General features: G+C 35.8%; 1 protein-coding gene across 1 annotated transcript in view; it reads right to left on the reverse strand.

The window, feature by feature from the left end:
• The window catches only part of ADAMTS3 (ADAM metallopeptidase with thrombospondin type 1 motif 3), a 504,788-nt gene that overhangs the window by 36,359 nt on the left and 446,182 nt on the right, over positions 1-22,247 (reverse strand). The window contains exons 11-17 of the mRNA XM_007942793.2: positions 19,697-19,810; positions 14,521-14,666; positions 12,917-13,092; positions 11,504-11,637; positions 9,807-9,930; positions 4,842-4,922; positions 2,642-2,805 (exon numbers count right to left, since the gene is read on the reverse strand). Coding sequence (XP_007940984.1) covers positions 2,642-2,805; positions 4,842-4,922; positions 9,807-9,930; positions 11,504-11,637; positions 12,917-13,092; positions 14,521-14,666; positions 19,697-19,810 — 939 coding nt within the window. The remainder of the gene's footprint in view (positions 1-2,641; positions 2,806-4,841; positions 4,923-9,806; positions 9,931-11,503; positions 11,638-12,916; positions 13,093-14,520; positions 14,667-19,696; positions 19,811-22,247) is intronic.

Below are 22,247 nucleotides of genomic sequence, written 5' to 3' on the forward strand. Positions count from 1 at the left end.
ATATGCCAAAAGATAACCTTAACATCGTATGTGAAATCTATATAAAAATTAACACAAAATATTTCATAAATCTAAATGAAAATGTATACTATAATACTTTTACAAAAGAAAAAGTGGATTTTTTTTTTTACCTTGGGCTAGGCAAAAATACTCTAATAGAAAACCAAAAGTTTGATTCATAACAGAAATAATAATAAAAAAAGATAAATTAGACTCCAGAAAAAATTTTAAATATTTTGCTTTGTGAAAAGTACAAGTAAGAGAATGAAATGGCAAGCTATGGACTGGGGGAAAATATTTGCAAATCACAATTTTCACAGAGGACTTACACTGATTACATCTAAAGAACTCTCAAAACTCAATAAAAAAAGAATACAACCCACTTAAAAAACAGACAAAAGCTTTGAACAGACATTTCACCAAAGGGACATAATTTTCAAAGAAAAAGAAGATTTGAAATTGAGTTGGAAAATTTCTTATTAGTATAATATTTTTATAGCAAATCCTATAAATATTTGTGTACAGTGTCTAACTATACATTTCAATCAGGTAGGTGTCTTCTGCTTTCATCTATCAGGGAATAACGAATTTGTATTTCTGTCATTAAAAGCCATAAAGATGAAAAGACTATCTTCAGCAACTGGTCCTTTGGCAATGAGTAACAGAGAGCACAGGACAGTGATCCCTATGAGAAGAGAAACATGTCACACCCTGGTATGGACTTAGGACAGATTCTGGGCCATGGCATTGGGAGGAGGAGCCCAAGTCAAGCACAGCAGTCTCACTGAACTGAGGAGATGGGGACACAGCAGCTTGGAACTCACATGGCGGGATACTGAAGAATGGGGAGCTGCATAGAGAGCTGGCCCAGAGGTCTGCATGGGTCCTTGACTAAGGGCTGATTTGTGTTTTCCCAGGAAGACACCACAAAGCCTGCTGGCTGCTGAGGGGCTGGGAGTGGGATAGATATACCAAAGGGTAATCAAGTTTGAGAAACTTGGGTTTTTGATCTGGCAGGGCAGAGAAGCCTTATTAACATGTCATGTATTCAGTTAAGACACCAGGATAGCCATTCCATAAGAATAAGGAAAGAAATGAAATAGGCTATCCCTGACAAAGAATAAAGCCAGACTGCACAGGATCAGCTGTTGTTGCTGGATGTCATCAAATTGATTTTGACACATAATGACCTCAGGTGACAGAGTAAAACTTCCCCACAGGGTTTTCTTTAGCTGTAATGTTATGGAAGCACATCACCAGGGTTTTCTTCCGTGGAGTGGCTAGGTGGTTCTGATATGTCAGCCTGTCAATTAGCAGTTGAGTGCTTAACCATTTGGGCCAACAGGGCTCCTGACACAGGATCAGAGGATGTGTCAAGAATTTGGCTTCCTGTGAGAACAAAACTGGAAAGGCTGTAAGATGGGCAATGTAAACCAAATATCCTATAATTTATCATCCATAATGTTCAGTGTACAACAAAAAACTGTAAGAGGCAGGAAAACATAACATAAAATCAAGAAATAAAAAGGTAGCCAATAGAGACGGATACCATGAAGATGCAGAATTTAAAGGAAAATTTGGACAAAATGAGTAAACATATATGGAAATCTTAGCAAACAAATATCATTTAAAAAAAGAAAAATAAAACATGAAAATTCTAGGAAAGTAAACCATCTGTTGATTTTGAAAGAACTGGCTGGTTAGGCTTAAAGGCAGATTGAGGACACACAAGAAAGAGTCAGTGAACTGAACACAGCTCAACAGAAATTATCCAATCTGCAGAACAGAGAAAACAAGACTACGAAAGAATGAACAGAGCCTACGAGACTTATGAAACAATTTTAACTGGTTTAGCATACACGTGAGTCTCAGCAGTGGAGAAGAACATGATGGGGTCAAAAAGAATAGCTGAAGACATAATGGAGAATTTACCCAAATTTAGTAAAAACATCAATCTACACAGTCAAGAAATTCAGTGAAACACAAAGCAGGATATATAGAAAAGATAAAACATCCTAATATATCATAGTAAAATTGTTAAGAGAGGGAGAGAGAATCTTAAAAAAAAAAAAACTTCTGGAAAAAAAATAACACATTACTTACAGAGCAGCAATATAAATGAGGCTGACTTCTCATCATAAACTATGCATTTCAGAAGGCAGTGTAGAAATATATTTAATGATCTCAAAGGAAAAACAAACAACAACAAAAACTAGCACCCCAAAACATCATTCCCAGTGAAGATATCCTTCACATATGAGGGTGAGATACCATTTTTAGGTAATTCATTGCTAGCACACCTACACCTACAGGAAATGCTAAAGGAAGGTCCTTATATTGAAGATAAACATTATCAGATGGAAAGTTAGATCTATATGAAGAAATGAAGAGTACCAGAAATTGTAACAGAAAAATCCTATTTTACTTCTCCTGAGATCTTTAAAACACAACTTACTGTTTAAGTCAAAATAATATGTAAGTAAAATAAAATATGTGACAAGATTGTACAAAGAATAAGGAATAGATAAATGGACTTATAAAAAACAACCAACTAAATAATCAATGTTAAAGGTAAAAGTATTTTAAGATTAACTAATTAGGAAATTATGGATTAAATCAACTACATATTGAGTTCACATACCAACACAATAACAGGGTCATGTAAAGGTCCATCGGTGTGAAGAGTTTCAATGTCATCTTCAATGTTATAATCCCACTCCACACCAAGATCTATGAAGGTCCGAGACTTGGCTTCCTCGCCTTTGCCATTTAAAATATAGTGGCCTGTAGCCTGGTTCTTAATAGCTAAAGGAAGAAAAATAGTAGCCAGCACACATTTTATCATATGACAGCTTTGAAGATCTATATTAAGTGTATCATGTTAAGACCATGTTTCTCTATCAAAACAGTCTACATGAGTGCTAAGTCTGATATGACTCCTATTTCCTTTATGAAGTATTTAAAATGTTCAAGTAGCATTATTAATTAATCAAAAACAATGGACAGATATTTTAATGGGAAACAAAATAGATCAGCACATATTCCCAAATTTTAAAACACTGTCAAAGAGGTTAACAGTTTACAACTCTTATACATTTCCTTAGGGAGCTGGGCATATTTAGGAAACAGTATATACTTCCCCAATAATTAATTAATAATAATTAGTGTTTATGCTAGGACAGCAGGTAAAATAATGGCTCATTTACTTTACTGTGTATCTCTTCAAGTTGGTCAAAATATTTGTAGGCACAAAATAGAGCTGAACTAATTTTCAGGCAAGCAAACAATTTAGCTCTTAAAATTATAAAATTCCAAGACATGTCACCTACTTATATGGCTTAAAAAAGCTGCTTACCACTGCTAAAATTCTTAATGTACTATAGATCTACTACATATAAAATAAAAATGCTTCCTCTAATGGATAAAGAGTTGTAAATGGCACTTAAAATGTTGGAGATGTTTAAACTAGAAAAAAATTCCATTAAGTCATAGAATTACTTCTCTTGAACTTAGTCTAAATTTTCCAACGATAATAACCTGAACTCTAGGTTGAAGAATAAGGAATTTCAATTACTGGAGATAGAACTATGGCTAACTGCTAGATTGCTATGTCATCTGGCAGTGAACATAATTTAGATAGTTTTAAAAAAAACTACAGTTCTATGAAGCACTAGAAAGCAATTAATTATTCTTAAGTCACATGTGAGAAGAAGCAATTTGCTACAAATTTTCATGGTGCTGACAGATGATGCCTTTCTTCTTATTAGTTAAATAGGCCAAGTAATATATAAAAGTCATGCTTATACTGTATATACACTTTCAATACAAACCTCTTCAAAGCAGCATTTGTACAAGATCCTCTCATAAAGGAGGAAGGGAATCTTTGGTTGGAAATTCTAAACAGCCATGCAAATAGATCTGCATGTGTCAGTCAGAAACATGACACATGACTGATAATTAGGAAAAATTTAATATTAGACTAGTAAAATTGACATGAAGCATGTGGTTGCTTTCTAGTCAGAAAACTTAAAATCCAATAAAAATAAGGAGGCACACAGTGTAGTATCAAGCAAATATCAGAACTCATTTGTCAACATAAATATGGCAAATTTTCTGATATTATTTCTTAATTTAGTACATTTTGTTAGCATATTTATTTTTTTCAGGATCCCTTCATGTAGAGGAAAAATATATAACAAATACAAACTTGTCAAATGATTCTTTTCCCTCATGTAGTAATGAGCAAATCTCAGGTTCCACTTCAAAATAAAACTTTAGCTTTGGATATTTCTTGTTTTAAAATAGGAATAGTTGGAAGAAATGACGACAAAACCACACTTTATTAAATGAATACATTTATATGTAGTTTTCATTCTTGCATATATGTTTATGTATACATAAACATACATACATAGACATATACATACCTATATGTCTATATGTCAGGGAGCTCTGGTAGCATAGTGGCTAAGGCACTTGACTGCTAACCAGAAGCCTGGTGGTTCAAATCCACCAGCCACTCCTTGGAAGGAAGATGGGGCAAGCTACTTCTGTAGTGATACTGCCTTGGAAACCCAAGGAGCTGATATGAGTCGGGTTCGACTTGATGGCACATAACAACAACAACCACCTATATGTCCATATAGGTATGTGTGTGTGTGTATATGTATGTATCTGTGTGTACATATATATATATATATATATATGTGTGTGTGTGTGTGTGTGTATGTATATCTATCTATGTGTGTGTGTGTGTTTGTGTATATATATATGTATATATATATATACAATTCATGTTTAAGTGCATGTTAAAGCAGAATTATATGGACAGAAACACTTACCAAGAATATGAGGAGAAGCCTCGTCTTCTTGGATTAACACATGTCTAGCACCAGGGGGTATATCAAACATCTTAAGGTACCCTTTGCATGTGTAGTAAATAGTGGAGGAAGCAAAGAAAAAAATAAAAGCAACAGCGATGGTTAGTACAGCACTACATTATTGCTGCTCCAATATGCAGAAGAGGACATCCATAAATGAAAAGAAGCTGTTTCAAAAATTATTTCAAAGTATTGGTAGCTTTTGTGACATCTGGTAGAATATTAGAGGGCATTTTTTTTTTTTTTTAGTATAACTTTTTTTTTTTTTTTAATTGTGATTTGGGTGAAGATTTACAGAGCAAATTCACTCTCGATACAGCAGTTCACATATACTTTGTCTCATGTCATTGACCACAGTTTACCACAATGCAACAGCTCCCCTCCAACTTCCTCCCCATGGTACCACTTCCCAGTGTCCATCCCTCCATACTCTCCTGCCCCCTAAGCTGTCTCCCTGTGCATAAGCTGCCCTTCCTTCTCCCATGATTATTCTCTCGAGGGTGTGTGTCTACTTGAGGTAAATGTTCAACTCACATGCCTGTACTTGGTTTGGCTGGAAACCACAGGTGTGGGTTCAATTCCAGACCTGAAGGGTAGCTAGGGGACATAGTCTCAGTGGTTCCACCAGGCTCTATTGGACCAGCAAACCTGGTCCCAACCATCCCCCCCCCCTTTTTTTCCCCCTCCAAATGATTTTGAGTTTTGTTCCACATTGTTCTCCCTCTCTATCCAGGATCTCCTACATCCCTTCCAAGTGGATGACAGTGGTAGCCGGGCACCATCTAGTTCTTCTGGTCTCATACTTGTATAGGTTGCAGATCGGATGGTGTAACAGTCGTGGGAACTGATTGTTTCCATTAATTTTGTTTTTCTGCTTTCTTCTTTGCTCTTGACAAGGAGAGACCCATTGTTACATCTAGATGGCAGCTTGCTAGCTTTTAAGATCCCATTTGCTACTCATGAAAGTAGGAGGTGGAACAATGTTTTGTATAGTATGTTATGCCAATTGAGTTTGATGTCCCCTGTGACCATGGTCCCAGGCCTTCAGGATCAACTACTCAGTCGCTGTGGGTAGCTGGCTGTGACCAAGCAGTGACCACAAGCTAGCCCCTTGTCAGTTGTACTATACTCCTGGGGATTCTGATCCTTCACATAAACTTATAGGACCATTGTCTGCCAACCCTATATATGATCCTGGATACACTCCCTCCTTCATACACATAGCTAATCGTTTAGCCTGTCCACCTATCTATCCATCCATATACCCATGTTTACCTTCACTGAGAACTCAGTACTGTATAAGAGGGCATATTTTTTAAGAGGGGAAATAAAAGTTAATCCTGTCACCAACCTTATACTCATTAACCTTGTATTAATCTGAATTGTGACAACAATTAGGCAAATCTTGTCATTTCCCATGTCCTGCTATGTGATTCTAATTTTCTGAATCCCATTTTTGTAATGAGGTCCTTTTTCTGTGTACTTAGTTCATGGGCTCCTTGAGCTATTTTGTCTATCTATATAGTCTTTTAATAGCATAAGTGGCAAGTACAGATAGCCAAACTTCTAATTAATAAAATATTATCAAATTTAAAATAGTCTATCTCATTCTAAAGAAATTACAAAAGAATAACCAGTGAACATCTCATTTTTCTTGTGATCAATAATTAACTTTATAGCCTCAAACAAGTTATGCAATAGGAATGTTTTAAAATACATGTTGTAGATTTGATCAATCTAAAAAACAAAACCCACTGTTGCTGAATCAATTTTGACTCATAGTGACTCCACAGGACCTCTGTAGAAGTACCCCATAGGGCTTTCAAGGCTGTAAGTCTTTATGTAAGCAGACTGACTGATCTTTCTCCTGGCGAGAGCCCAGTGGATTTGAACTGCTGACCTTTTGGTTAGCAGCTGAGTGCTTCAACTACTGTATCATCATGGCTCATAGATTCGACCAAATCTTTTGACTGGAAAATATCCACAAGTTACGTTGTACATTGCCTTTATATCACCTTGAGCTCATTCTGCCAAGAAATAATAAAACTAATATGCTGAAATGGTTGCCTTTGCTTTTAAAATCATATATCAATAGCACTACATTCAATGTTATATATGGCAAAGTCTTCCTAGTATTATCATTTGTCCTAAATAAATAATCTTATGATAACTTACAATCAAGTTACTAATTATAAAAACAACAATAGATCAAATAGACAGTATATCTCATTTTATCAGAAAAATAACTAAATGTAGGAAGGTTATGTAACTTGTATCTTTGGTGAATTATGAAACATCCAATTCATATACCACACAATTGGAACTGACACTCAGTTATCAATACACATTCCTGATAAAATTAGAAACCAAACATGCTGTTGTTACTTGTATAAGGCAATTAATATGTACCTATGAAGATATTTACCTAGCTTTTTCCCAGTGTTTATTACAGTCTTAATTAATTTGGGTAGACATTTTGGTGTTACGTGTTGTTGTTGCCTTGGCCTGGGGTAAATTCCAACATATGAAACGTGCCATGCTTGCCTGAGTATGGAATGGCTACAACATGCTTAAGATGCCAAGTACAGCAAAACAGCCTGATGCCATGTACGGATGCCCGTCTTTCTGCAGTTTACTACAACTTACCCAGTACATTTTTAGCTTCCCTTGTTTCAGCAAGAGAAATATTGCGAGCTCCTTTGGGTAAAGTGAAAGCGCCTCTTGTCTTCCCTTAAATAGAATGTCTTTAATTAGTGGAAGTTTCATGTTTATCAAAGTCTTGTTGTTTCATTGACTATATTATAAGCTGTATATATTTTATTAAGGTAAGATATAAAATACATGTCATTTTTTTATGTTTCAGTAAAAAGGAATTATGATAGCTAACATCAATATATTGTAAATAGTCAATGAAAGTAAGACTAAGCATGAATGCAAAATGATGTAGGTGATTTGAAGTTGAATACTTGCAGATTTCATTTTCCAGCAACTTGAATTCTTTTTGGCACCTCTTGCTTAATTGTTTTCCTGTTGGAAAAGGTTAATTAGTCTATTGAATAACTATGATGACAACATGATTGCAAAGAAATGGATGTTAGGTTAGCTTTGAACCATTTGGAGCTTATGACTGATGAAAGCTATTGCCACTTCTTTGACCTTTGATTCACAGGTTAAGCATAATTTTGGAGCTATCAAAAAAACCAGTATCACTATCTTATATTACACATAATATGGAATAAATGATTAAAGCAAAAAACTTTTTTCTTTACATTGATTAACACTGAAAATAAAGCAAAATGATAATTTTTCACAGAAAAGAGAAGAATAATATGTAATTGCAACAAAGAAAGCACAATAATTTATTTTAGAATCAGATGAAGAAAAATACATTCAACTCTGCCAAAAACATAATATAATGTACATAATTATAATTTTGGTTTCTTTATTAAAATAATATTACCAGCCTTAATTGGTGATATTTGCTTTTTAAAATATGTTTTTAAATAAATTTTAATATAGAGTAGTATCACAGAGGGATAGCAAAGATATCAGCAATCAGAGTAAGGAATACCTAAGAGAGATACTAGCATATAGCCATCTGGTTCTTTTGTCCTAAATATATCAAAAGCTGTTGTGTCTGGAATTGGCTTAAGTTGGGTAGCTGGAGTATAATGATAGAAAGACCTAAGAATTATTCCACTTGGATAAAAACAAACTTTTTCATATTCATTTTTCTAAAAGGAAAAACTGTTATCAGAACTACATGCTTGAAGTAACCCCAATTTCTTTTTGTTGTTGTTTTTCTGTCATTATTTTGGGACTATGCTGACAATGCTTTAGGATACAAAAGAGAAGTTTCTCAAGGAAAGCCCCATATTAAAATTATTTATCAGTGGCGAATGCCAAGAAGCATTTATTTGTCCAATAAACACTGGTTGAATCACTGAATATTATTTGTTACAAATTTAAGAAATGATTTATTAATCAATGTTTGCATCCAAATCTTTCATGAAAATTTCAATGAGTAATTATCAGCATATGGGTATTTTTGTATATTATTTGTTGTATAAGTATATTATTTGCCCCATCTGCGGAACCTTCAGTACATGTCTAAGTCTAGGGCACTGACTAGGTAACAAACACAAAAGTTCACACATAGAAGCAATGATACAAAATGAACAAACAAATAAAAAACAAACAAAAAAAAAACATAACCCTCAAGTTGATTCTGACTCAAAATGCTTCTATAGCACAGAGTAGAAGTGCCCCATAGCATTTCCAAGGCTGTGTACCATTATGGAGACAGACTGCCACATCTTTCTCCTGTGGAATGGCTGGTGGGTTCAAACTGCCAACCTTTCAGTTAGCAGCCAAGCACTCAACCCCTGTGCCACCAGTGTTCCTTATTAGCCATTATACCTCATGTTATTTTGGCAGTATCTGAAATTTTTAGTATAATTTTTTTAAAGTTATGAGAAGCATGATTCCTCAATTTACAGATTTATAAAGAGAATCAACCTGTTCACTTTGAAAATGAAGAACGCAAGACTGATGCAACCTTACAAACATATTTAATGTTTTGTAATTTTTAACTGCTGAGCATCAATTCTAATAATTAGATTGAGTGCATTTTATTGAAAACACAAATTAAAATACAGATTTTATCTTTTTACAATAATTGATACTGGTTTTGTTTGTTCTTTAAATGGTAATTTTCATCATAGATGCCATGGAGTATGAACTCAATCAAGGTTTTTTTTTTTTTTTTTTTTTTTAATAGCTCCTTAAAAGGTAATCTAGATAAAAAATAAATCATTTGTTGATTTTTGTTATATTTATTGAGAAAATGATGCACTCTTAAAAGAGGAGGTCTCAAAAAGAACAAAGCATAATGAAATAAGTAAGGGCATAGAAACCTTATCTTACCAAGCTTCCTTGGAGTTCTGGTAAATGTCCCCTTCACAGTTCGACAATGGGAATTATCTCCTCCACAGACGCCACATTTATCCTCAACCTTGTTAGAGCCAATTTCTTTATCACAGCCCACTTTCTGGGGAAAGAAGGTGTTAAATGGGGCTAATTTTAATGTGCCAAGTAGAGGTTGGCATCCCAGAGGATGACAAACCATTTGCATAATCATGTGCCAACATTCAGCCAGTTCTCAAGAAACTTTCACTGAAGCCTTGATTTTTAATGTGAATTTGAAACATTTTAAAGAACAGGTGTAAACCCATATGACTTGTTCTCTGGCTGGTTAACACTCCACTGCCCCAAGATTAATATTTACCCCACAATATCCTATTATAATCACCAAACGAGCATTTATTGAGTGTAGATACAGTAGCTGTTGGAGAGACCTTCGCCCATCCCACCCCTACCAAAAAAAAAGAAGATGGTGCTTTTCCATTATTGCTTTCATACTTATGAAGATGAACCACTTATGAAAATAGTGAATCATACATTTGTAAAAACTTTAAAAGTTGGTTAGAGATGTGATACAAAACTTCAGAGATGGAGACATTAATAGGGATTTGAAGGAACATAGGGTAGAGGTATTTCAGAAATGTGGAGAAATTAAAACGGAGCCATGAAAGTGGTTTACTCTTGGGAAGTGGGTTCAGAGAACAATATCAAAACTGTTATTGAAATCAGTGGAAGGTTAGTGTTGCATGATAGACAAAGAATAGGTGCCAGATTTGCATAGCACAGGTTGCAGAAAGCCTTGAATACCAGGAAGAATGGTAAATTTTCTCATTGATTTAATTGTGAACTACTGAAGGTTTTCTAAGGTGGGCCAAGTCCTTGATGTAAATCGGTGTAGGATAATGACATGTCATTGCACTCTTAAATTCAGGTTGGAAGTATACAGGGAAAATAATAACACATATACATAATGCATTTGTACACTGGAGGTAAAAGGTGGACAAGACATACATTCTACTCTCAGGGAAATTTCAGTTTAACTATGATCATCCATGTATTTGAGACCAATTAATAAAATAATTTAGTTGTGCTTAAGTAAAAAGGAAATATACTTTAGGATCCATGTGCTCAGTTCATAAGGATAATTTCATATCAAACTTCAATTAGTGGACATGAATAAGAAAATAGACTATATTAAAAAAAAAGGTTAAATGGGGGCCAAAGTCATTGTCCTTCTTTACATTTGTTCTGATATGGAATTTAGCATTTAAACTTAGACTTGATCAGAAGGTGAGAGAGGAAGAAAGAGAAGTCTTTATTAGCTTTCAAAGAAAAAATAAAGTACATTTAGCATTTTTTTTTAAAGTAAAGCTGATATTTTGATATAAAACAGCTACTAGTAAAATACTCAAAGCAAATGCATTGTTCCCAAGCTTTTGAATTCCCAATCTCAAGATACCAGAAAAACTTAGATATAGAAAACTACTCAAACCTTGATTCTCCAGTGACCAAAATTTGATTTCATAAGCAAAATATCTCTCAAATTTATTTGAGTTATTGACCTATCTGTAGACTCTCATCATAATGTGATTTCACATGTAAGAAATAGTTAACAAGTTTTTTTCCCCAAAATACTGAATGACAATAAACATAGAATTGAACAATACTGTAGGAAGCCTTTGGGAAGCAATTTAACTCACCACACACTCTCCTCGAACACAGATGCTATATGGGTCTTTGTAAGAACAGCGTGTTCCATCATGCACCAGCTGTTTCATAGAAGCAACATCTCCAGTCTCTTTGGATTGGCAGTAAAGATGGCATCTTTTCTTAGCTGTATAGTATGAGGGATAAAATTAATGATTTACATAAAACGATGTTTGATCAGCCTTGTTTATTTTATTTTTAAAATACAAAGTTCCAATGTGGTTTCTTACAAACACAAGGGATACTGTACAGACAAATAAGGAATAGGAGACAAGTGTGCATATTTGACTTATTTATTTTAACCAGTAGGACCATGTAATTTATCATGAAAGCTGGGATACTTTTGAGAGTGAATGGGAGTTCTATTAATTTTTCAGGGCCAACAGGAATAAACGAGAACTGTCTTAGGCAAACTGAGTTGTAAGCCAACCCTAGACTTAACCACTCTCCATAATAAAACCTTAATTCAAAACCTAGTTGGTTTTAATGGCTATTACCAAAAAACACCAAACACTGCTGTTGAGTCGGATCTGACTCATAGTGGGCCCTCTTTGGGTTTCCAAGGCAGTATCGCTACGGAAGTAGACCACCCAAGAGGGCTGAAAGAGCTTCTCTTTGATTTGATCCAATCACATAATAGTTTTTCCTTCTTGTAGGATCACCTAAATTAAATTTAATATAAATTATGAAACTCACTTCATCAGAATAGATAAAAAAAAAATAATGCATTTCTTTTTAATGAATGACAACTTTGAATTTCAACATGCATGCACCTTTCCTTTATGACAGCTTTTAGACTGAAACCAGTAGTGCATTACATCATATGTTAACCTGTAACTACTTCCTTTTATTCACTTGAATAACAAGTATGGCAAGACGTTTTCATCTGAGCATATATAACCAAAAATTCAGGACTAAGAAGGGAACCATCAAATAGGAATTCCAAGTGTTTTTTTTTTTTTTTTTTTGATAACTGGTGTACGGTACAAAAGTATTGAATAATGATCTTTTCATTGGTCCTGGTTCAATTGTCAAAGAGCTACCTTTTTCTCTGGTTATTCAGAAAGGAATGATCACAATATTCCAGAAGGATTTCCTAGGAGAGAGATTTCAGTTCAATCAGGAGGTTATTTTTCTGTCTGTCCTTGTGTCTTATTTGTTGCTTTCCACTAGTCTTTCTATGGGTGATGGTAGTAACGCTGTGGCCAGGAACTATTGCACAATTCTTGCATCTCTAGAGAAAGGAGTACTTTAGCCTTATTCTTAGAAACCAAAAAGGACTTACCCTTATAAGCACCAAAATTTTTAAGTTACCAAAGGATTAAAAGTCCCCAGGATTGGTGTTCACAAAACTTAAACTGTAAGTAACCATCTACACAGCAGGAAAAAAACAAGCATCTACTTACAGTCAGGGTGCTCGTATGGCAACCAGTGGTGTTTGGTATTCTGGTATTCAAAGTGGGAGTTACGCTGTTGGCACTGTTGTGCTCTGAAGTCCTCAAAGTGTTTTTGGCATTCTTCTGTATTACAAAGCTGGTACTCAAAATTAACACCAGGACAATCTTGACCACCATTGATGGGCCTAAAGAAAAGACAACACTTAAAAAGGACTTTTGGCTTTGGTCCAGCCACTGAAGCTCCCAGACACAGTACTTGAGGGCAGGAAGCCAGAGCTTCTGAATTGCCAGCGCAAAGTGAATGAACTCACAGTTCCTAATTTTGGACCCTTTCCAAAGGCACAGTCCTACCTCTGCTGGGAGGAAGGGCAAGGGCAACCCAAACTTACGTTAACATTTCAAACATGATCTTTTAAATGCTTGACAAAAGTATATAAATAAATAAATATCTGGACTAAGGAAAATTATATTTTCCCTCATGTATAAAACATGTAGTTACAACTCAAAGAAAGTTTTAGTATAACTCCATGCCTCAGGCTTCTCACATGTAAAACGCAAATAATACTATTTTCTGTAAGAAGATAACTTGTGAAAATTAAAGGAGTTAACATACTTAAAGCAAGTAGAGCAGAGTCAGCCTCATACTGAACATTAGCTGCTCTTATTATTATAATTTTTATTGTTCTTTTGCTACTTACACTAAAGCTACCATAATTTCCTGAGAAGACAAGGATGTAACACTGATAGTATTAAAAGACACACTCAGAGACATCCTGCTGCCAGAGATGGAGAGAAAGCATTGCTCACACACTAAACCCTAAATGTGAAGATTGTTCTAAGTTCAATATTTCAGTAATTTTTTTGTTTTTGTTTTTGTTTCAGAAAATAAGGTTTGCTGAACACTCGATAGATATTCAGTCTCAGTCTGAATGAATGAATGAGTAACTTTTCCCCAAAAAATTTCCTCGGGCTGCTTCTTGCTGTCTCACTCTGAATCAATCCCACTTTAACCCCTGGTGTAGATGGGTCTTTATGGCCAGTACTGTCCCTTCCCTGATGTACCTTTACTTCTCACAGATCTCAAAGCCTGCAGTGCCCAGGCCCTAAAAGCACAAGGATCACCTTTCCCTGTTCAGTTTCTTGAAATTTCTAAATAGCTAACTCTTCAAAAATCTGAAATATTCACTCAAGCTTCTCACTTCCATCACTGACAACTCATCACAAGACTGATGAGTAGAGGTTTATGTGCAATAAAAACTAGCTGCCATCAAGTTGACCCCAACTCATGGACTTCATGTATTTCAGAGTGTAACTGTGTTCCAAAGGGTTTTTAATGGCTGTTTTTGGAAGTAGATGGCTAAAGCCTTCTTCTAATATGCTTCTGGGTAGACTGGAACCTCCAACCTTTTGGTGAGTAACATAGCACATTCACCATGTGCACCATACAGGATTCCTTATTTGAAACAGCCCCTGGTTTATGTATTGTGACTAATTAATTTCCTCATGCTGTCTTTTACATGTACTCCATGAAACAGAATATTGAGAACATGATATTGAAACATGCTCTGCTATATCCAAAAATAATTAGAATATAATTAAATAATTATACTTACATTGGATTATTGCACTGGCGTGTTCTGAAACGAACACCAGTCCCACACGTCCTGGAGCAGGAGCCAAATTTGGTCCATGATCCCCAATTGCCATCTTGTTTTTGTTGATTAGCATTCTTCCACATGCAATGACCCTTATAGCACCACTTAAGAAAATAACAAAAGGCAATTATGAATATCATACATACACTATAGCTGAAGTTGATTTAAAAGCCACCTGTTTGGAAGCTTCATTTCATTTTTGTTTCCAGGTGCAAATGAATTTAAAATTATCCAAAGGCAATCACACTAGTAAGGTACCCTATAAGAATAAAACTTAAAATGAAAAAATAACATCCATTCAGACAATTCTGTAAATGCTACATTCACCATGAAGTAAATTGAAGTTCAGAAATGTTCATGAAGTGTTTATGGTTACGTGGCTAATAATAATGAACTGGGGACTATTGTTGTTGTTGTTGTTGTTATGTGCCGTCGAGTCGGCCTGACTCATAGCGACCCCTCCTTGGGTTTCCGAGGCAGTATCACTACGGAAGTAGGATTGCCCAACCTTCCTTCCGAGGAGTGGCTGGTGGGTTTGAACCGCCAGCCGTCTGGTTAGCAGGCAAGTGTCTTAGTCACTATGCTACCAGAGCCAGAGCTCCTTGGGGACTATTTGGGCTGGACTCTGTATGGAAGGTATCTCTATAGTATTAGGGTTCTAATATGGGGACTATTAGAACCCTAATACTATAGAGATACCTTCCATACAGAGTCCAGCCCAAAGCAGATGCTCGAGAAATATAAGTTCTTTTCCTTTCCAGCATTTTGACTTGCTTTCTAAAACTACGTACAATGTATGTGTTTCTTAAAGTTCAACTTTAGTAAATTTAAATATACATTAGGGGAGTTGGATGTTCAGAGTTGATTTACAGGATTTTTTTTTTAACTTGTCTTCCTTTTACTTAGTGATACTGTGCTGACCATGCACTTTTTTTTTTTGTGCTGTCTTTCCCTTCATTCAAATTAATACTTTTCTATTATTTAATTAGTGATTTTCTATTCTCTCCAATCTCATCTCTGGTAATCAAAGAATGTTTCTGTGTGCAAACCTTTCCTTGACTTTTTATAACAGTGAACTCATAGAGTATTTGTCCTTTTGTGACATAATGTCATCCAGGTTCATCCAAGTTATGAAGTATTTTGTGGATTCTCTGTTGTTCTTTAATATTGCATAGTATTCCACTGTAGGTATTACCATAGCTTGTTTATCCATTCATCCATTGACAGGCACTTATATTGTTTCGATATCTTTGCTACTGTGAGTAATGCTGCAGTAAACATGGGTATGAATATAATTATTCATGTTCCACTCTCATTTTTTAGCATAGATACTTAGTTGCAGGACTGCTGGATCAAACAGCATTTTAATTTCCAACTTTTTAAAGAAGTGCCATACCATTTTCCACAGTGGTTGTACCATTGAACAGTTCTGTCAGCAGTGTTATGAGAGTTCCATTCTGTCCACATCTTCACTAGTATTTGTTGTTTTCTGTCTTATTGAACTTTGCTATTCTTGATAGGGTGAGATGATGTCTCATGTTTGATTTTCATCTCTCTAATGGTTAATGACTGCAAGCATTGCTTCATATTTTTGTTGGTAAAGAATGTCTTCTTTTGTGAAGTGTCTGTTCATGTCCTTGGCCCATTTTTTAAATTGGATTATTTGTCTTTTTGTTGTTGAGGTGTTGAAGTTTTCTATAAATTTTAGAGATTAGCCCCTTTTTGGATATGTCATTGCCACACATTTTTCCCAACCTGTAGGTTTCCTTTTTGCTCTTTTGGAGAAGTCTTTTGAGGCACAAAAGTATTTAACTTATAGAAGGTTGAGCCATCTAATTTATCTTCTGCTGATTGTGCTTTTTTTGGTAATGTGTGATAGTGTATGCCATAACTTACAGCCCTTAAGTTTGTCCCTTTTTTTTCTTTGATGATCTTTATAATTTTAGGTTTTACATTTAGGTCTTTGGTCTATCTTGAGTTGTTCCTGTATATCGTGTGAGGTCGAGACCTTGTTTCATTCTTCTGCAAACAGATATTCAAGTTTGGGTGAATCATTTGTTAAAGAGACAGTCTTTTCCCCAGTTAATGGATTTTTGCCTTTGTTGAAGATCAGTTGTCCACAGGTGGATGGATTCACTTCTAGGTTCTCACTAAACACATAGTGTATGTACCTATTGCTGTACCAACCTTAGGCTATTTTGACCACTGTGGCTGTATAGTAAGTTTTGAGATCAGAAAGTGTCAGACCTCCTCCTGTGTTCTTCTTCAGGAGTGCTTTGCTTATCCAAGCTGCCTTTCCTTCCCATGTAGGGAAGGAATTAGTGATTGCTTGTCCCATGTCTTTAAGCAATGCTGATGGCATCTGGATCAGGACTGAATTGTATCTATAGATTACTTTGTGTAGTATTGACATTTTCACAATGTTAAGTATTCTTATCCATGAGCATAGTATGTTCTTCCATTTATGTAGGTCTCTTTTAGTTTCTCATAGTAGTACTGTGTAGTTTTCTTTGTATTAGTCTTTTATATCTCTGGCTAGGTTTTTTCCCAAAGTATTTTATCTTTTTGGTAGATATTGTAAATGGTATTGTTTCTCTCATTTCCTTTCCAGAATTTTCTTTGTTGGTGTAGAGTAATCCAGCTGATTTTTGTATGTTGATCTTGTACCCTGCCACTCTGCTGAACCTTTCTATTACTTCCAGTAGTTTTCCTGTTGAGTCTCTTGGATTTTCCATGTACAGGATCAGATCATCTGCAAATATAATTTATACACAAAACCAACAGCCAAAATTACTCTCAGTGGAAAGAGACTGAGAGTATTTCCCTGTGACTACCAGACAAGGATGCCTTCTATCACCTCTCCTATTTAATTTTGCATTGGATGCCCTAGCCAGGGCAATAAATTAAGAAAGGGAAATAAAAGGCATACAAACTGGCAAAGAAACAATAAAACTATTCTTATTAGCAGTTGATATGATCCCATACATGGATTTACAGGATATCTGTCTTTATAAAGCAAAAATGAATCAATTCATTATTGTTCTTGATTTTTGAGTCAAAAGTTTGTAATATTGAATCTTCTCAAAATAAGACACTATATGCAATGTGTTTGAAATAGTGTCTAGCATAGCTTAAACCCTACTAATGGCAGGTTTTATTATTATGATACATAAATTCTTACAGCAAATTCAGTTTATACATATTTGAAACACAGTTTTAAAAGGCTTTAAAAGAACTAAAAGCTATATAAAGTTTCTTTGTCAGCTTTCAGTACCATCTACAATTTCTTATTTCAAACTAGTCAAGGCTCTTCAAATTGAGTTCTTAACATGCCTTTGTTTAGAGTTTGAGGATCTTTCCCCTTGTGAGGAGTGTTGCTTGGTGTTCAGCCAGTTTCAGGGCATTTTGTCTTCACTGCACCACTTGAGATTTAAAACCTCTGGGCATCCTTCCCCAAGGATCTAGGCCAAATCTTCTACACAAGTTCACATAACTTTATTGCTGGGCAAATTTCACAAGGAATGGAATTCCAGAAAGTAAATTAAATACTACTAGCAAGGTGTCAGATGTCCTGTTGAGAAGCTACTTCCTATTCTATCTGTAGTCAGCTTGAACCTGTAAATGTTACCTTATTCAAAAAAAAAAAGGATTTTTTTGCAGATTTGAGTAAATTAAGGATTTTGAGATAGGGATATTATTCTGGATTATCCACATGGGCCCTAAATGCCATAAAAATGTGCTCAGAAGAGAGAGAAGCAAAGGGGGATTTGACAAACACAAAAGATAAAGAGGTAACATGCACATAGAAGCAGAGATCAGAGTGATGTGGTCAACAGTCAAAGAACAATGACAGCCTTCAAAAGCCAAAAGAGGCAAGATTCTCCACAAGAACCTCTGGAGGGACCATGGAGCTGCTGACACCTCGATTTCAGCTCAGTGAAACTGATTTTGAACTTCTGGTCTCCAGAACTTTGAGAGAATAAGTTTCTGTTGTGATAAATTGTTACAGTAGCCACAAAAAAACCAATACACTATACATCTCCTCACTTAATGACTGCCCTGTTATCTGACATTCCACACTTATAACAGTAATAAATAAATAAATAACCTATCTGACTATTTTGCACATTAATGTGGGTTTCTTCTCCATATGCAGCTCTTAGCCTGCAGAGCCACTCATATCTGTTAAGCTCACAGCTGAAGCATGTAGCTCTCTAGAAGGCCTCTTGCTTGGTCCCATCCCCAACAATGGAGCAACTGATGCAGCTCTTCATGAAAAAGAGATAATTGAGGCAGATGCTGAGGAATCTCTTCCAAGAAAGATCTGTGAGTGGCCAGAGGAGCCAAGGAGGAGGTAGGAGTTAGGTAGGTTGCTGTTGCTGCCCCCTTTTATGAAAGTACCCTTGCACAGACACCAACTTCCGTAGCAGGAAGGGTATCGAGGCAACTTGGGGCTTGGTGGCAGCAGCAGAAGCCAAATACCTCCTCCTCCTCCATGGCCCAGACTATTGAACTTCTCTTCTGAGCAGCTGTTAGTCTGTGAGCTCTCAGCCTTGGATTCTAAGGTCTCCAAGACCAACAACGTATCACTTGTTTCTGTGGGATCCTCCTCGGCCTGTGGGACAGAAGAAAGTGGCTGGGACTATGGAGAGGGCAGCAGCAGAGGGTATGAGCATAGGTAGCCACCTCTGCTGATAGTCTTGACCCCCTCAGTCCCACCAAGTGCCTGAGCCCTGGAGCCATGAACTGTGCCTCTAGTCTAGCTACTGGGCCCCAGGTCTGCTTGAGTGCCAGCCCCAACGGCAGGGTCTAGGAGGGTCCAGAGCCAATGACACAGATGATCTGAGGATCTGGGCTCTGAGGCAGCCTCCATGTCCTCTTCCTTCTCGCATACCACAAATTTTGCATAACAACCTGGGGTTTGGAAGCCAACTGTGTCCATAAGTAAGGAGTGTGTAAAATATGTTATATTAGCTCATACCTGTAGGTATGAACTACACTCTATTAATGCATTACCATAAGGAAATCTCATGTATTATGAGAGTTACAGCTATGTAAATCTTTTTCCAGACTCTTCTAGATGATCATTAAGTAACATACCTTAAGCTTTCAATGTGGAGACAGATATACTCACTTTTCCAGCAGCACATTCAGTCCCGTCAAGTGGGGGTCCCTTTTTAGTCTTACAAAAGTAAGGATTATCAGGATGACTACACCACAGCTGTTTACATGGGTCAAAGGTTCGGAACTGGAAGAGAGAATCAAATTTTCACTGAAGTACTGATAGCATGGCATATATCAACAATACATTCCATACCGTATCTTCATGTTGTATTTCTTGGATATTTACATTTCAAATTAATAGTCAGAGTAATAACATATTAAAAGAAAATACTAAATAAGTAAGTATTCCAGGTAAAGAGTACATACAACTAGATGTTGTTGTTAGTCATCACTGAGTTGATTCTGATTCATAGCAACCCCATGTGTGCCAGAGTAGAACTTCAACATAGGGTATCCAAGGCCATGACCTTTTGGAATATCATCAGGCCTGTGTTGAGGCACCTCTGGGTGGGTTGAAACCACCCACCTTCTGGCTAACAGTCCAGGGCTTAATCATCTGTGTCATCCCAGATTTCCTAATAAACTAGATAACTTCCCCCAAAAAAAAAAAAAAAAAAAAAAACCTGTTGCCATTAATTCTGTTCCAGTTGATAGTGACCCTATAGAACAGAGTAGAACTGCTTCATAGGATTTCCTAGGCTGTAATCTTTAAGGAAGCTATCATCTTTCTCCCATGGAGAGCTGGTGGGTTCAAACTGCCAATCTGTTGGTTACTACTCAAGCACTTAACCACTGTGCACTAGGAATCCCATGAACCACATAGTTATTTATAATGAAAAAAATATACTCATCATAATTTTCTGACTGAAAACAGAAAATATTTATCAAACTTTCTGTGTAGTGTAGAGTATTTGAGGTATAGGGAAATTTTATAATACCTTTATATAGTTTATAGACAGCTCTTCCATATATTTGATGCTTGCAACAACGTAAGGCTGAAGATGTAGGTTATAAGTTGTTTACAATTATGGCTACAAGTATGACAGTACAGATAAGCTTAATTTTATCACTCTTAAGAATGTTGTTTATTTTCAAAAACCAAATTCAGTGCCATCGAGTCGATTCCAACTCACAGAGACACCCCCTCATTGGGTTTCCAAGGCAGTAGGGAAGTAGATTGCCCTATCTTCTTTCCATGGAGTGGTTGGTGGGTTTGAACCAACCACCTTCTGATTAGCAGTCAAATGCCCTTGGCACTTCTTGTTTAAATACACATACATATTTGCACATGCTCTCCCCTTGTCTTCGTTCCTTCTCTCTAAATATAAACATCTTATCATTCTTTAAATTCTTTCAAAAGCAGACTGCCTTATTTTTCTTCCTTGGAGCAGCTGGGAGGTTCAAACCATTGACCTCTTGGTTAGCAGTGAAATGCTTTAACCACTACACCACCAGCACTACTGAAATATACCGTATTATCTAATTATTCCCTGCGTGCGGTGGTAATTACCTACATAGAGCCTTATTATCATAGATTGATTTTTAATTAGTACCAATTTTGGACATGGGTATTTTGGCACAATTCCTATAACTTAATACAGAAATTGTATTTTTCCAGAGCATTGAGCCAATCCTTCAGAATTCTCACATCTAAAACATTAATGGATGTACTTGGTAGCTGACAGTGTATACCTTATAGATAGATGAAATAGCTGTAGACATCATCATATGGAAAATTAAAAGGATAGATGAATTTCTTCTCAGTACCATAAATAGACTTATTTTTCTTGCTCTAACATATAAACTTGCTATAAATATAAAAAGCTCTTGCTTTCTTTTTTCAGGAACTGCTAAATATCCACACAGACATTTAATTAAATATACCTCTAATCTAAATATCTACATGGCAGACTGGATGTAATGGACTCAATTGAGCATTTTTTATGTACCTGCATTGTACAAAGCACTTCAGTTGCATCATCAGATATAATCCTTACATCAATGCAATGAGATAAGTACTATCATTTGTCCACATTATATACATGAGGAAACTAAGTCACAAAGAGATTTAATAAGGTGTTCAAGGTCATACATCTAATAAGTGTCACATCCAAGACCTGACCCATATGGTCTGCCTATGGAGTCCATATTCCTGGTCCTCCTGTGACACCAACTGATGCTCATGTACAGCCATTTCCTCAATCACAGTATATGAAATCCTGGCCAATATGATAAAGAAAAGAAATCTATGTAAGGCTTAAGATTCATCTCTGAAAGTTACAAATACCAAATCAAATATAAAAAAAACATAAAATTTAGGAGCCTGGTAGTCTTGTTTTTGAAGTCTGGTTCCTCTATCAGATGTGTGACTTAAAAAAAGTTGCTTAACCTCTGTAAAGGTTGCCTTCTTCATATGTAAAATAAAAATATACCACCTTCCTTCTTTTCTGTCACAAGGATTAATTCATATAATATCGTTAAATCAATTAATTTTAGCATGTAGCAACACAGAAAACACAAAACAAAGGTAGACATTCTTATTTTGCACCAGTGAATGTGTGAAACTCAGTAAATAGGAGTTAGGTAAATAGAGTTCAAGACACAAAATCTAAATTGACTGT

Source organism: Orycteropus afer, unplaced genomic scaffold, assembly GCF_000298275.1.
Source record: "Orycteropus afer afer isolate SDZICR_OR568_19922 unplaced genomic scaffold, OryAfe1.0 scaffold00098, whole genome shotgun sequence".
In the NCBI taxonomy this organism is placed as follows: domain Eukaryota; kingdom Metazoa; phylum Chordata; class Mammalia; order Tubulidentata; family Orycteropodidae; genus Orycteropus; species Orycteropus afer.